This window comes from Elaeis guineensis, chromosome 9, assembly GCF_000442705.2.
Source record: "Elaeis guineensis isolate ETL-2024a chromosome 9, EG11, whole genome shotgun sequence".
Taxonomy (NCBI): domain Eukaryota; kingdom Viridiplantae; phylum Streptophyta; class Magnoliopsida; order Arecales; family Arecaceae; genus Elaeis; species Elaeis guineensis.
In genome coordinates, this window is record NC_026001.2 from 5,212,453 (window position 1) to 5,229,350 (window position 16,898).

A 16,898-nucleotide genomic window follows, 5' to 3' on the forward strand; every position below is an offset into this window, starting at 1 on the left:
CAGGATTAGCCAAACAGGCGCATAGACATATGAAGATAAGATGGTTGTTCTTCACAAGTTAGATATCATAACATTATTTTACCAAGAGAGGAAAACCTGACGTCATGATCTTTTTATCATAAGAATGTCCCCATTTGCAATGCTTTTAGATTTTCAAATGGTATCCGAACGCATATGGTACATACAAAAAGCCATGTCTCAGATACAACACAAGCCAGCCTCTGGATTTTGTGAGCAATCAATCAACCATCACTCGTCCATATAAAGGCTAGGAGGATGCAGGTGAACAAGAAAGTAGTGGCAATGCCCGCAAATGCCCAGATGGCCAATTGCGAAGAACTTTGCCTCTCTTGACCTGCCAACTCCACCTCATTTAAGAGCTTCCTTATGTCATCAATGTCTGAATCCTTTGCTGCACGAATAAGCCTGCTTTGGACCTCCTCAAGTTTGGAGAGTCTTTTGGCTCTGGATGTGTCTTTAGCCGACCAAATAAAGCCAGTCATCCTCCACAAAAGGATGCCAACATAGATTGCCACAATGCAATCAACGCTGTAATGGTGGCGCTCGCGTACCTCCCTCTGCGAGCTATGCAGCAAAAGTAGCCATATCAGAGCAGAGGTCCAGCCTCCATATGCTTCCTGAGAAAAGAAAATGTATCGATATGTTGGGTTAGCATTTCAACCAAACAGCTGGATAAGTAGTTTGCATTCAAATAAATCTAGAAGTAATATGGAGCAACATGGATTTAAAGCTAAACACCAAGCATCAATAATATTGAACACACAAGTGCGCCAATGCACATAAATAAACAAGTGAATGCTCCACTAGGAAACACATATAAGCTTTATACAGAAATATGTCTCTTCATTATATACTGCAGGATACAAGCAAACTTGATGGACATCAATTATTTCATATAAAAGAAATGCATCCTCTCCCCCGCATGTTCACTGGAAAGTAGTAAATAGGATGGTAGAAATCAAAGGGTACTTCACTGAGCCAGTGTGGAGGAGATGTTCCCAATAGATCTTCAGTTTAAAAATTTTTTGACAACTAGTTGCCTAAGATTGTCTTGATGGTGATGAAATCCCCGCCCCCCTCTCACCCCCACGACTAATCATCCATTATTTCCACTTTCTTCTTGTTGAGAAACTCCAGCAGTTTGCAGATATGGTCATGCTAGTCCGGCGCAGCAGAATAAGCTCTAAATTGCTCTCTTTTTTCTTTTTCTTTTTCTTTTTTTTTTTTTGAGAGGGGTGGCGTTCAAGTCACTAACAAAAAGGATGTTAACTTTTAATATTTTCAAGTTTACCTTATGCTAGTAGATTAAGAAAAATCAAAGATCAGCAACTTTTTTTTTTTAGGAACATGCGCTAGCAGCTTGAATTTGCTGGGACAAATGATTATCATGACAAAATTCTTGAAAGCAAAAGGGGTAATGTATTATGATGGAATTAAACATGCGCATCAGGGACGTAAACTTCTCCAAGCATGCTGATTTCATCCCAGAATGGTGTGTTTCGATTTCAAAACAGATGCAAGAGACTTAATAGTCCATGCTCTTGCTATTAGATGAGTATGCTTGATGTCAGACAGAAATTCCATAAATAACCAACTTACAGCTGAGATTATGTTTGGGCAAACAATGGGCAATGCAAAATGGAGAATTTCAGCCAGAAATATATGTTATATACAAGTAAAAACCTCAATTGTCAGGTCAATCAATGAGCAGATCTCAGCATGGAAAAGTTAGAAAGTTGTGAAGGGGAAAGAAGAAAGATCAACAGAAGAATCATCATTTACATCCTTTTTTGTGTTTATGTTATTCGGTCTTTGACCTAATAATAAATATAGAAGACATGGAAAACCCTACTGCAGAAGAAGTTCCAATAAGAGCTTTACCGGGAAAAGAAAATGCATGATAATCTCAGCACGTAAAAATAAAGCCGAAGAAAGGACAAGTCACAGTATGAAAAGATATATGAAGAAAGTGTTATATTCACCTAAAAAGAGGCAAATCAGATTAAATTATCAATTTATTATGTTCTAATTAAGACAACACAATTGGTTCTGAATTTAAACCAGTTAAAGAATCTAGCTTCACTCACAAAATGGTCATGCTAAAACTAAAGATAACATTATCCACTTAATTATGTGTATCTGAAGAAAAGGCATTGCATGTAGTTTTGGAAATATTCAAAATATGTTCTAAGCACATGGAGCTTGTGAAAGATGTCAGGCATACCGTCCATGCCATAGCAGTCAGTACAGCAACAAGCATGTGGCCACTGTACATTAGGTCATTGCACCCACCACTAGCTTTCTTTAGCAAATGGTACCATTTAGATCCCTCTGAAACAGAAGGCCTTAGTATATCTACTAGGAAGCTCATATGCCCCCAATCTGGCCGGTACTCAACAGGGTATTCTTTTACATTTGCTGAAAAACAAGCCAAAAAATAATTGCTGTTACTTCTATATCCAGGTCGTTAGCACAATGAAATATGATGTGTCTGAACAATTCAAATATGGACTAACCATAATGCGTATCAGTTTGTATCAGCCTGCGGATGGCTTTAGGATCAGAAGCATATGGCTCGTAATATTTCTGTGCCCAGGGATGAGGATAAAGAGGTATTTGATATCGAGATGATGCACACCATGGTCGGACTGATGGAAGAATTGTCGAAACAAATGTTATGGCACGAAGGAGTCGGCCTATAGCCAGAGTAAACAAATACCTTGTAGCGAATCCAAGGCCTGGAGCTTTAATAGAGTTGAAAAGCACAGAGAAGCCTAACATCATAAATAGCATCAGATAATGATGAAGCCCAATAATGTGAGCTCTCAGTATATCAACCACAACCTGAGGAAGCTTCTCATTCAATGCTAAAAGCAACCACTGACCCGTATCAGGAAGAGGAGAAGTGGATCTGCCAATTTTATGAATGTTTACAGCATCTTAATTCATTTTGTGATATTAAAGAATAATCACAACATCAACAATAACTATATTGTTTGAAGTTCCTAAAAATATCTGTAGAAAATGACTTTCCATAACAAAATAAATATGTAATGAAACCCAATAATCTGACTCCAGACACCAGGCAATATTTCTTAGGACGGAATTCAATGTTACCTTTGCTGAAGATTATGTTACATTTCTGGTCATTTTGTCCTGTGGGGTGAGATCAGGGACAATGCGCACAAGGGTTGAAATCATCTTGAGAGTTTTTCACTCTTAATGAAACTGAGCAAGGATATAAAAGCACTTGAAATAATGTCAGAGGTAGCCAAAATAGCAACACATGCCAAATGAGGATTAATATAGCCCATCCAAATTTTTGGGGCAACGAGGGTTGTGTTCATGGTAACTGCAAAGATACAGGGTTCATTTCGATTACCATAAAATCTTGATAATCAGAGATTCTGCATGCTTTGTGATAATTTGTGGTTAGAGAATTAGACATGCAGTGAGAATTCATTAAATCCTTAAAATCATGAAATTGGAAATCTCAATTTTGATTTTTCCTCCCTAACATCTCATATATTTCCATTATATATCCTTTTCCTTCAACAATCAGACACCTCAAAATAAACTCCTAGCCTTTTAAAACTAGAAACTTCAATTCAAGAAAAAGAAGGAATCGTAATTAAACCTTTCAAAACTCAGCCTTAGCAACAAAATATGAGGTGAATAGAACTATTACATATCAACAATGTCAACTACAAGAAGAAGCAACTCATTGCAGTTCAATCTCCAAAATGGTGAATATATGTTATTAGAAGTCATTACATTGCAGCAATGTTTCTAGAGTTGATCATTATTGACATGGTATTAAAATCTTGTATTCAGTCTGTTTCATTTATTTGATAAACCTAAGCATTAAGAGCATCCAATTCACGAGACTTAGGTGAAGGATCGGATTACTAATCACCTAAATTGCATCAAATTTAAATCTATACCTAAATGCACCAAGCATTTGTTTGTCCTTTTCAAAGCAACAACTTAATTTCAATCTTTATGTCCATTGTAGAACTGTGGTATTCTTTCTTGTAGGTCACCCCTAGAAGGGATAATCATTGCAAAGGCAAGGGCATGTTTGAATATTACATCTTTATCCAGCCCTAAAACCAGGATCAAGTACAACTTTGCACATTATTCATCGTCCTTTGGTGTGTAAATTCCAACATATGATCTTGATCAAACGACTATCACTGTAGAACAACAAGCAGGAAGATCAAAAATTTAAAATAACAAAAACGACCGGTTATCATTTTACCATTGAATTGAAAATGCCAGTTGTATATGCTCCTCATCGACAGAGATTCTTTGACCTCTAATGTACATATAGTTCCTAGACCTGAGTTCTTAGTTCGACCAGTTACTATAATCTTAAACAAGATCCAAACTTTACTCGAAAAAGTAAGAAATCTATGAAGAAAAATTCATAAAAACCCCAAAATCAATCTTTCTACCGAGTTTTAAAATCTCACAGACCGCAAACACAGAAATAGGAAAAATTATGGAAATTTATCAAGCTTGGTTGAGAGTTATATCTCGGTGCTTGCTACCTGTGCCAGTCGAGGCCGAGAACAGCTGTGACGAAGCGGACGGAGATGGCCTCACAAAGTAGGGCGGCGAGCAGGAAAGCCAAAGAGGCAAGGAAAGGGATCGCCGCACGGATCTCCAGCGCCCAGTGGCGGTAGAAAGGGGCTCGGACCAGCGCGGCGAGGGCCAGCGCCGCCCAGAGCACCGGCTGGAGGCGTTCGTGCCACTGGGGAGACACCTCGCGGAGGTAGTCCACACACACGTAGGCGATTGCCGCCACGCCCAAACCCCCATTCCCTCTGAAAAGCCGCCACGAGGGGTTTGAAGTCGTCTCTGCTCTCGGCCTCCTCATGCCGATCTCGTGGGAATCGGGATCTCGGCCGCAGCAGCGGAGAGGGTAAGGCTATAAAGCCCTAACACAAACTTCCGACCCAAGCCCCAGGGTTCCGGCGAGTAGCTAAAATTAGTGCCAACAAAGCCCTAATATTAGCTTCCGACCCAAGCCCCGGGGCTTCGGCGAGTAGCTAAAATTAGTGCCAGTAGGTGCGAATATAAAGGACCATGTCTGTCTGCATACCTGCTCAATGGGTAAGAGAGAGAAAATTCAAATCCTCTCCAATTTTTTTTTTAAAAAAAACTTGAGGTTTATTATGCTAAAAAATAGCAGAAAATTGATGATCGATTAGTGCCACCAACGGTTAACACGCCGTCGTTGCATAATTAGACCTGATCTTCCAACCATCCAGGTTATCAAACAAGAGGGTGCAGATGAGCCCTATAGCTCATAAGCGACCCTTGCTCCTCCCTTTTCAGAATTCATTTTAGCTGGGCTCAATTAGAAGCCTGGCAAAGGTCAAATCCATTTCAAATTTTGACTCCGAACAAGTCAAAGCTAGACACTTATACTGTTCAAAAATAATAAAGAAGATTGGCTTAGCTCAATTAGAATTTAGTTCGAAGCTTGATCTTGTCTTATTAAATATAATGAGCCTACTCTCTCTCTTTTTTTGTCATAAGACCGTTATATTAGAAAGCATCTTCCAATCCGACAAAAAAATTTAATTATCGGTAATATTCTTTCTCTATTTGTATTTATTTTTTATTTGATTTAAAATTTAAATTAATAATTTATTTTTATTTTTTTTTAAATCCCAAAATTTTTTTATTTATGTAGGCTATCAATTCGGCATTGGAAAACAAAAGGAAAAAAATATTTATTTCTTTAATAAATATTTTAAATTATTTTATTGTTATGACCGTTCTATATTAGCTAAACTACCGACTCTTAATTTTCAAACCAAATTATATCAAGCTCAAACAAGTCAAGTTCAATTCAAGTTGGACTGAAGCTCAAGCAACTTGTTTGAAAATTGAGTCCAGCCCCAAACAACCTAATACTCACCTTGTTTGCACTCTTATTTAGCATATTTATTCATTTTTTAAATAATAAAATAATATTATCTTATCAAATAATGTTAGGGTAATATCTCTCAGTTATATAAAAAAAATTATGCTGCTTCTTGAGAGGGGAAGATTGTGCTACTAACATGAATTATTTTGGTGCACAAGAATGCCCCAATGGTGATGATGGATTGTTATACCGACGCCACATGAGCCCTATGAATATGTTAATGTAAAAATTGTTGCCCTAAGTGTTTTTCGACATTGTTACATGTGAAACTTTAGATAATATTATTTGTTAAGATGCCGTTTGATGCAATCATGTATTAGAGCATTGATTAATACTAGCTCATTAGTTTGATGAGCATTGGAGCATTAAGTTGAAGCCTCCAATCACTTTCACACTTAGGTATTATAACTACAAATGTTCTTGTAACTTCTTTTTTTTTTTTTTACAGAGACAGAGTACTCACACCATATGAGTATGAAATACAACCATTAAAATTAAAAAAAAAATATTCTGAGCAGAGAGGGATAAAATAGTAGCCACCATGTATAGAACTTCTTCAGAATGCTCAACTACGAATTTAGCAATCCAATCCACAGCATTATTTGTCTGTCGGTATACATGCTTAACATCTACAAAAACACAACCCCTTAACAGTCTCTTGATATCAGAACCAAGCAAATATTCTGATGTGGGCCCCGTCTACCTCCACAACTAATTTTTAATTTTTTATGCTTATTATTTTCTTTGATCCTTTCTATGCTTCTCCCTCTCATTCTTTTTTATGCTAATTATTTTCATTCTATTTATCTATTTCTACTCTCTTTCATCAACCTCTTCTCTTGAGTTGTATTTCAGATTTGATATTTTTTACCAATAATACAATAATATAAAGATTTAATATATGGCTACTTCTTAAATTGCTATTATGCCATCCTTAGTGCATAATGCCATTGCTAGACTAAGAAAGTGATTCGGATCTCACACTTTCCACCAACATTAAACAAGACAGAGAACCAGCAATTAGGATAAGGAATAGTTCTTGCCTATCTCTCGGGAGTATTTGCCTTTTCCTAAGTAGTTATTGACGATCTATAACCTTTATCAGTATCTCACCTCTTGGGCAAGCCAGAATCAGTAATTCTTAAAAGCGAGTATCTTTACCTCTTTCTTCTGAGTTGGAAGAAAGTGAATAGGTCAAAACCCGATATGAAGAATTTCATTTTATTGAAGAGAAGAGATTGGCAACCTTGTGTCATGGGCAATTTTATCAGAGCTGGAGGAAGGCCCTCGCTCAAGCAACATACTCTCACGAGAAGCCTTTGTTTTGTGGATAGGAGTACGGGGCGGTCGAGTACAGTGAAAAGAAAAGCAGACAAAAAACAACTAATAAAAGACAGACACAAAAAAAAAAAATGAAGAAGAATTACGTATAATAAACAAGCTTCCTCTTATAGGAAAGACTCTTCTCTAGTCTAAAAATTATGTAAAGAAAGACCAGTCACATCCACACTTACTATTTTCTAGTCTTCTCTTTACGCGCGCGCGTGTGCTTATATTAAATCAAAAAAAGCGATCTATGGCCACAGATTAGCACACCTTTGTTCCGAAGGCCTAGCGAGTTAAGCGAATTCCAGGTAAACATGCAGCCTCAATTATTTTGCACACACATCCCTTTTGATAACTTTAAAATCATAGATTGGCATTGCAACTTCACTTCTTTTCCTTCTGAGCTAACTTAAAATATCTTTCGTCATTTATGAATAATAAATTGACAGGCATACAGCTTTCCTTTATAGTTTTTAGATATGTTGTTATTTAGTAATCAATAAAAATCGTGTAGAAATGTAAGATGAGATGGCATGATGGCATTGCTTCCAAGTCAATGGCAGGGAATTGTGATATTTACTGGAGAAGGAAAATGAAAATAGAAAAAACGCATCATGATCCTAAATATACATATAAATAGATAGATAGAAGCATATATTGATAATCCAATCCATGTTGTTAAAAGAAAAATATATAAACTAAAATAAAATTGTAAAATAATAATGCTAATTATCTAGTAAAAGAGTTTCTTAATTTCATTTGGGTAATAGTTATAGAAGAAAATGCTGCACTCAAACATAAGACTGACTCGTGATAAAGGCCATTCATTATCTCACTATTTCGATCAAAAATGTGTAAGCTAGCAAAAAGGACATTAAACTGCAAATAGTCTTAAGTCTAAACATTAATCCAAATCAACTCACACACTCCTTCCTTCAAAGTGATTAGGCGATCAATTTTCCATGCAAAGCAACTGTCGAATATGTGCACTTATCTCTTTCTGCAATTCCACTCAATCAGGAAAAGCTCTAAAGTTTAAAAGTTGAACAACTCTATCATTCAATGGACCTTCCTACATTGGTGCAGTCTCAATCGAATTCATCTTTATCCATATGCATGTATTAAGTAACATCATTTCTTGGCGCAGATTACATGAACAGAGATGATGAAGAAATGGATCCATCCAATCAACCTGTTGCAAAGAAAATGCGAGAAGGGTCTGTGCCTCATTCATGAACAAAGGTGAAAAAGAAAGGGGAGGGTACTTATTGAGGTATCATGGAATTTTAATCTCCTTACCTATATCTGTATGGTTTCGAAAATCTTACCTGATAAACAAGAAAAAGATTCTTGAAATGGACCTGATTTATTAAGGATATGATCAATAATGAGTGAAAACAACAATATTCTAGTAACTGCTGGAATTAGTGATCTCTGTGAAGGAACAAATGGAAAAAATATATATGATGAAATATAATTGCTCAGGTATCTCTTCAGACCACTTTGAGACACCTCATCGTCCCCCTTCCTCTCTTTCTCTCCTCTTTCTGCTATTTGTGAATCCTTCTTCTACAGTCAAGGGCTTCTTTCCAGAACCTTCTGCATAAGCTGGAGTCTTCACTACTCACGGAATGCCTCTTATCTTGGTTGCACATATTGTGTTATGGCCTTAATATCTTGTTCACACTTATCTTAATGCACTTGTTTTAACCTGGTATTGTTGGTCTTTTTGTTTGCTGCAGGATCAAATTGCTCTTTATTGCAAATGATCATGATCTCAAAGTTCATCTGCATAATTTTTTGAAATATTAAATATTGAGCACTGTTAGTGTCCTAATAATAAGAATTGAAAAGAAAAGTGTGCTTGTAACTACCAGAAAAATAGCCGTCTTGCTGCACTCATGGACTAACATTTCCTTTTTGGTGACAGGTGGAAGGTGATGAAGATACGGATGATAGACAAAGGACACATATGTGAGGTTAAGGTGATCTCATTAGTTTCACGCCTGGCAGTGCTTGTATCATTAAATATCCGTTGGTTGAAGTACACACTTTGTGGAAGCGGCAAGGCAGTAAGCTCCCTTGCCTTAAAGAATATTTTCATGATGTTGATGTAGTATGGATCCAGAATATTTTATTCATAGTTCTTTTAGAAGCTGTAATTTATGTTTTATTGCCTTTGTAATTTTCTTGACCTTCATTAAGAGTAAAAATTGACCTTTTGGTTCAATGATCAGACCACCACCTATCTGTAGATGTGGAGAACAGGGCCAGAGTCCAGTCCGGTTTTACTGGTTGCAATCTCTTCTAGTGGTGTGGTTGCATCTCAACGTGTAATTTTGTAAAATAATTTTAGTTGGGGTTTTTTTTGGTAAGATAATTTAATTAGGGTTTTCATTGTTGGGTTTTGCCCAGAATCAGAAAGAGCAACTACAGTACTCAAATATTTTCTCAGAGGGGCATCAGAACAGAGATTCATTTTTCCCCCAACCAGACATGCCTTTAGCATGTTCCCGAGGGGCATCAGAACGCAGATTCATTCCCGCCAACAGCTCGGTGGCAGTTCCGCAAATACCCCAAATCTTGAACCAAGAAGCCACCCATCATATAAACCCTCCCGCAGAAATCACGAACCGCTCTCCTCCGTCCTTTCTCCCACTTATCAATGGCTTCGCCAAGCCCTCTTCTTCTCCCTCTGGCCACCGTTCTCCTCCTTTTCTTGCTCTCTCTCCAGCCGACGAACTCGATCTCCGATCCAGAGCTGGACGCCGCCATCTCCGCCCTCCGGTCGCGTGGCTACAACCTCTTCGGCAATGCCATCACCACCTCCGACCTCCGCTTCGACCTCCTGCGCCCCAACTCCTCCTACACCCTCTTCGCACCCACCGATTCCACCCTCTTTGCCCTTGACATGGCCTCCTCTGCCGCCGCCTACGTTCGCGCCCTCCGCCACCACATCGCCCTCCGCCGCCTCCCCCTCCCCGCGCTCCGCGCCCTTCCCCCGGGCTCTCACCTCCCAACCCTCGCTCCTCGCGGCAATATCGCCATATCCCGCCGCCGCCAGTCCCCAAATGCGTACTTCATCACTGCAGACGGCGTCGACGTCGTCCTCCCCGGTATCTTCTACGGCCAGGACGTCGCCGTACACGGCCTCGCCGGAATTCTCCCGCGCCACTGCCACGAGGTCTCCGGCCGCCCAGTTCCTCCATCAAGATCGTCAGATCCCCATCTCCCTCCATGCCTATCCGCCGATACAACGAATCAGTGGTCCCCGGCGCCGTCTCCGACCGCTGGTATCTCCCCAGTGGTGCCGGAGACGCAAACTCCGGCTCCAACGCCAGATGCTCATCTCCCTCCATACCTATCCGCCGATCCACCGGATAAATGGCCCCCGGAGCCGTCTCCGACCGCTGATCTCTCCCCGATGGTGCCAGAGACGCAAACTCCGACTCCAACTCCCGGATCGAGATCCACGTTTTCGGTGGCGGTTCCCCCGTCCTATATTGACGGAGTACAGCCCCCGATGGAACCTGGAGTCGCTCCGGACGTGCCCAGCGGAATATCTCCGGCGATCGGGGTTCCAATTGCCACCGAGGTCGTGTCTCCTGCAGCGAATCCACCGGAACGTATTCCTGCAGTGAATCCACCGGAACGTATGCCGATGAATTCTCCTGCGGCCAGTCCTACAGAGATCGTGTCACCTGCAGGGAATCCGCTTGAAGGGATCCCGGTGAGTTCTCCGGGCGCGAGTCCGATGGCGACGGGTTTTTCCTGGAACGGCGGAGTTCGGTTGAGCTCCAGTATCGCCGAATGCGGCGAGGCGGTCGTGGGAGAGGAGGGTTGCGGCCTCGTCGCTGGACACCGTGACGTTGACCGTCCGCGTCCGCGTCCGCATGCCAGCGATGATGCCCTTTGATCTAAAATCGATCATGACTGCGGCCCTGCCGATCTTCCTAAAATCGATCAAACCTTGTGTAAGCCCGGATTTGGTTCGATTTCGTAGGAATTCTAGGGTACAATGTCAATTTCGCCCTTCACAGTAGCCGGAAAACCGGTCTTCTATGGTTCTTCCTTCTTGGTCATGATTTGGAAGCATTTCCTTCTTCTTCTGGCAGACTTATATTTGGATAGGAGGCTTTGTTTTTGTTTTGGTTTTTATTTTTTCTGAAAAAATGGAAAAAGAAACAAGCTGCGAGCTGGATGACAGAGAGAAGGAGGATTAATAGATGGCAAGGGGGATCATATTTAAATCATTGAGGCCATGATAACAATAGACATCAAAACATGATGGAAGTAGACCCAGCAATAGTGGAAACGGAATATGGCGTGGAGTAGTCTGTGCGTGGGAGCACGCAGTGAAGAACGATGATCATACAAGGATGGGGAAGGTTGGCAGGGTATTTTCAGGGTGAGGCACTGAGGTCCACGTAATAATGGTACAAGCTAGGAAAGAAGTTGTTACGAATGCGAGCGGTTTGGGCCGTGGTCCGTCCGGGCCGGGCCCCTGCCAAGGCCTCGGCCATCTAAAGGCCGGGCCGCTAAATCGGGGCGGATATGGTCCCTAGGGCAGGGGCTGTCCTCGCCGTCGTGCGGAGATGGCGTCGAGTAGCAGCAGCGCGAGCGGGCTACCAAGGAAGGAAGCGAACGTGCTCAAGGGGCACGAGGGGGCGGTGCTGGCCGTCCGATTCAACGGGGACGGCAACTACTGCCTGAGCTGCGGGAAGGACCGCACGCTCCGGCTGTGGAACCCCCATCGCGGCATCCACATCAAGACCTACAAATCCCACGGCCGTGAGGTCCGCGACGTCCACGTCACCTCGTACCGTTCCTCTCCCTCCCTCTCCTTAACCCATAACTTGTGATTTTCTCTTCAATTATATTTATTATTAAAACAAATTATTACGTGACGCAGGGATAACGCGAAGCTATGCTCGTGCGGTGGGGATCGGCAATTGTTCTACTGGGATGTCACGACGGGCCGTGTCATCCGGAAATTCCGCGGTCATGATAGCGAGGTTGAATTATTTATTTTTTAGTTATGTTATATTTATTTTTTCTTCCTAGCACTCAAGAATTAGGGCATTGGTCTGATACATTTCGTTTTTTTTTTTTTTTTTTTTAACCGAGTATGGAGCTTTTAGGGAATCGTCTTGCATCATGTTTTATGTTTAATTTATTTGTTTTTGCTGGTTTTATTTGTTTTCTTAGGTTAATTCTGTGAAGTTTAATGAGTATGATTCAGTGGTTGTGTCTGCTGGCTATGATCGGTCAGTACGTGCATTTGACTGCAGATCTCACAGCACAGAGCCAATTCAGGTGAAAATTTTCTTTAATTCTTATAAATGTGTTTTGAGAGTTCTGTAGCGTCCTTTTCTCTTTTTGTTGTTTCAACGCATGGTTAAAGCTTATGGTTCATGCCTTAGATTATTGATACGTTTCAAGACAGTGTAATGTCTGTCTATTTGACAAAAACTGAAATTATTGCTGGAAGTGTTGATGGTACCGTTCGCACCTTTGACATTCGCATTGGTAGGTGAGTATGGTCAGGCCCCACTACTACAATTTGATATGATTCTGTTAAAAATAGGCTGTTTCTCCAGTATAAAGTTTATTTTACTTTGGATGTTGTTCTAAAGGTTTCTTTCTCTTCCATGTACTAGAGAACTTGTTGACAACTTGGGGCAGCCTGTGAACTGTATCTCATTATCAAATGATGGTAACTGTGTCTTAGCAAGTTGCTTGGATTCTACCCTACGTCTGCTGGACAGGTAATATTGTTTCACTATTTCATGGAAAATTGAGATATATCTCGTACATTCTTATTTATGATTTACTTCTATCATTAGGTCCACTGGGGAACTTCTGCAAGAATACAAGGGGCATACCTGCAAGGTTTGATTGACACGTTCTGCAGTTTATTCTGTTGTCATGTCATCTACTGATCTTGTTGATTTAATGTTTATTTTCTATCCCCCAGTCCTCCACCCTGCATTCTCAAACCATCCCCCCCCCCCCCCCCCCCCTCTCCCCTCAAGCAAAAGTTTTTCCAACTCTCCAATTCTCTCTTTTCAGTTGCCTGGTGTTGTTAAATTTTATGTTGCTTTTGCGGTGGTGTGATACTACTGCTGACTGTGAATTTCTTTTTCAGTCTTACAAGATGGATTGCTGCCTCACTAACACCGATGCACACGTTGCTGGTGGGTCTGAGGATGGGTTTATCTTCTTTTGGGATTTAGTAGATGCATCTGTGGTTTCAAGATTCCAAGCACATGCCTCTGTGGTAACTTTCTTCCTTCAATTCATATTGATCATTTGAAATTGATGTTTAGACATTTAGTAGTGGTAAGGCATGTAATTGATATAAGGAGATTCTTCCCTTTTTATGCTTTGCAATGTAGACCAAGCTTCTGTATTTCTTACGCAACCGTCCTCCATCATTCAATGACCTTCTCATGAAGATGCTAATATTTATCTTAAAACATGGGTCTTAGTATGCTGGCAACATAAGACAACTTGAAGTACTGGGCCCTTATGAAGATGCTAATATTTAGCTTAAAGCACAGTCTTGGTATTCATGGCAACATAAAGCAACTATGAAGTTACTGGGATTTTCTTAGTCTTATGATATAAATCCTGACACACGCATCTATCTTCTTTGTTTAAGCCTTTGAGGTGTTGAGTTATGCATAGTTTACTGACTGCTGTTTGAGGCTTAGGACAGCTATATATGAAAAGAGAAATGGGTAACAATGAGAGATGAAAAGTGAACTTGAAACTAGTCGACATTTTCAACTGAAAAAAAGGGAAAATTCATCCTAAATGAGCTTCCCTTGATTGGGCATCAAAAAGGGAAAAGAAACTACCTAGCGTTCATGTATTGTTTGCCTTCATACATGATACATGACAATTAGTTATCTGAGTTCCTAAATCCATGTCCACTAGCTTAAATGCTATTTTCATTGACCAAACATCTTGACTAGAACCAGGTCTTTAATTATCAATTCTCAGTAGAATCCAATGCAAGCAAAATATTGCTCTCTGGCATGCTTTTAAAAATTTAGTTAGATAGAGTTGAAAATGTTGTTAATCTTGTACCATAAACTAAATTACAAATATGCAAAATATGAAATTCCTTCACCAAGGATGCAACTGTTTGAAGGTCTTGTCTTTGTCTTATCCTAAAGCTTCTCAGGCATACAATGTGATGGTCATGACAAGTGATCTAGTGGTGCCTATTATGTATTATTTATTTGAACCTATTTCAAGCTACATCATGAAGTATATTTTAGAAATTATGGAATTGGAGTATATCAGATGATCATGACAAAAGAATGTTACAAGTACATGCACGGTTCAAATTACTGTCTCATGCTTGTACACCACAGTAGCTGCAGAATAGGCATACCATGCTAAATATTGACACAAACAGAATGTCCCAACTTGTTGGTAAAGTCTATTAGTGATTTTACTAGAGACCTGAGTTAAAATATAATTTCATTAGGGTTTGCAGGGGTAGGGGAATGTTTTTTGGGTTTGCCATTCTTAACCCATTGCCTACCAGCCTCTTACCAAAAAGGAAGGGAAAAAAAGATACTAGCATGGACAATATATGATACTGTCTACAATATTACTAGGAAGATAGGCAAAAAATATGGTAGTTAAAGCAAATGTTTAATGTCATGGATCTGTGTGGATTAAGGGAACCTTAAATGAGTTCAAGGCTTTGAGTAGAGGATAAGACAGGACTATCTGCAAACTTGGAATCATTTTTTAATGAAGGAATCAATTTTGATGGTAGCTGCAGTGACTGCTACCAAATTGAAAAAGTCAATGTTCACCTCTTTTTGTGCTGTCTTCTGAGAAACTCGGATAGATTTTTTTTTCCTTACACAGCTTTGAACAAGAGGACTTTCAAAAATTAAAAAAACACTTCTAGCTATTCTATTTGGGCAACTATACATTTACATATAGAAGCTTACTGTAATGCAAACTTCTTAGTTCTTGACCAGTAATGATTACTTTGGCGAGTTACTGTGTTGGATTTCTTGTTAGATAGGTTCATAATCAGAATTGCAAGATATTGTATCTTGTTCTATGGAAAAATGTTATGGGATTGTTCTGTAATATTTGTTTCTTAATATCATTCTTTAGGCTTCCATGATATGGCATGCAGGTATCTTATGCTAATGCTGCATTTGGTTTGTGGACAAGTTTTACCAGAGTAAATTGGTTAACCTTAATCCAGAGTAGAGTAATACACCCTATAGGTTCGCTCCTAGTTAAATGGGAAAAGTCGTTCTACCAGCTTCTTAAATTGCCCTCGGATAAAATGGCCGCTTTTTCAAGTGTTTGACAGGTTAAAGGGGCCTTATTAACTCCCCTTTAACCCTGAACAGTGCTGTCCAAATTTAAACATCAAGAGATTTCGTTAACACTGAGACAAAATCACTAGAAATTGCACACATTTAAAGCACTGCAATTTTGTTAATGGGAAAAGTCGCTCTACCGGCTTCTTAAATTGCCGTTGGATAAAATGGCTTTTCTTTCAAGTGTTCGACAGCTTAAGGGGGCCTTATTGAACCCCCTTTGACCCTGAACCGTGCAGCCAACAGTAAATGTCAAAAGATTTGGTTTACACTAAGACAAAATCACTAGAAATTACCCATTCAAAGCATTGCAATTTTGTTAATACATATTTGTACTTTGTTTTTCTAAGCTCTTTCGTTCTTTCAATGCCTCGTCAGTCAATATCAGTGTTTGTTTTTGATAGGTCACGAGTGTGAGTTACCACCCAAAAGACTGTTGTATGCTGACATCCTCTGTAGATGGCACTGTCCGTGTTTGGAAGCAGTGAAATAGAGCAAATTTTACTCGGTCATCACTTCAATCTGCATTGCAGGTGATGCTTCTAAGCATATTCATCACCATGCTTACCTCCAGTCCTTGAGCTTTGTAAAATGCAACAGCTAGCTGAGGTCCTTTGAGAGGCAAATGTGTGACGCCCAGAGACTTGAGTTTCTGACAGTTGTCATGATTAATTCAGAAAATACAAGCAGCATTCTCATCCCAAATGCCAGGAATTACATTGAAAGAAAGTTTAGCACAAAAATGTGTGAATGGTAATATGAAAACCATGACCAAAGCAGAAAATTTCATGGCTGCTGTCTCGCACTGTTCCAACTTCCATGATTGTCCCATCTCTGTTGTTTCGTAAATTCATTCTCTAGGATGCATCGGCCACACTAATTCATTAGTGAATGCCTCCTTGTTTTCAGGAACTTCTAGTACATATCATCCATTTTTAGTCCGGTAAATCTTCAAATTTCCAAAATGAGGAACTTTGTTATAACATTTTGCTCTATGATTACTGTCTTTTTTCTCGGTTGTCTCGTAATAGCCACTTTTATCGCAGCTGCTCCTGTTCATGAAATGACGGGCAGATAAGGTAATTCCTGTATACCTAAAATGGTTTCGGTGTATCTGCTGGACTTTAGACTTCTCACCACTTGGTTAGTCTGACCAGGTTCAAGCGGTCCTGAAACTCGGAAAAATCTTGATATGAAAGCAGATCTTCTCTTTGCCCTTGAAAATAACAAATGTATCATTCATG

At 39.9% G+C, this 16,898-nt stretch overlaps 3 protein-coding genes across 4 annotated transcripts; 2 read left to right on the forward strand and 1 right to left on the reverse strand.

The window, feature by feature from the left end:
- Positions 1-97: 97 nt before the first annotated feature.
- LOC105051988 (protein PHLOEM UNLOADING MODULATOR) lies at positions 98-5,085 on the reverse strand. 2 transcript variants are annotated; one of them, XM_010932658.4, is made up of 4 exons: positions 4,575-5,085; positions 2,538-2,932; positions 2,246-2,439; positions 98-638 (listed from the first exon to the last, which is right to left on the reverse strand). In XM_010932658.4, the coding sequence occupies exons 1-4, from the start codon at positions 4,901-4,903 to the stop codon at positions 243-245; spliced, it is 1,314 nt and encodes a 437-aa protein (XP_010930960.1). In that variant the 5' UTR covers positions 4,904-5,085; the 3' UTR covers positions 98-242. The 2 variants fall into 2 exon arrangements, with proteins under 2 accessions (XP_010930960.1, XP_019708571.1); XM_019853012.3 differs by having other exon boundaries at positions 2,538-2,795; positions 4,575-5,081.
- A 4,817-nt stretch (positions 5,086-9,902) lies between these two features.
- LOC109506258 (uncharacterized) lies at positions 9,903-11,349 on the forward strand. Its single transcript, XM_019852768.3, has one exon. The coding sequence runs from the start codon at positions 9,954-9,956 to the stop codon at positions 11,202-11,204; it is 1,251 nt and encodes a 416-aa protein (XP_019708327.1). The 5' UTR covers positions 9,903-9,953; the 3' UTR covers positions 11,205-11,349.
- A 495-nt stretch (positions 11,350-11,844) lies between these two features.
- LOC105051986 (uncharacterized) lies at positions 11,845-16,359 on the forward strand. Its single transcript, XM_010932657.4, has 8 exons — positions 11,845-12,107; positions 12,201-12,303; positions 12,497-12,604; positions 12,712-12,821; positions 12,949-13,056; positions 13,135-13,180; positions 13,437-13,568; positions 16,059-16,359. Exons 1-8 carry the CDS (start codon positions 11,884-11,886, stop codon positions 16,140-16,142), a joined length of 915 nt encoding a protein of 304 aa, XP_010930959.1. The 5' UTR covers positions 11,845-11,883; the 3' UTR covers positions 16,143-16,359.
- Positions 16,360-16,898: the final 539 nt, after the last annotated feature.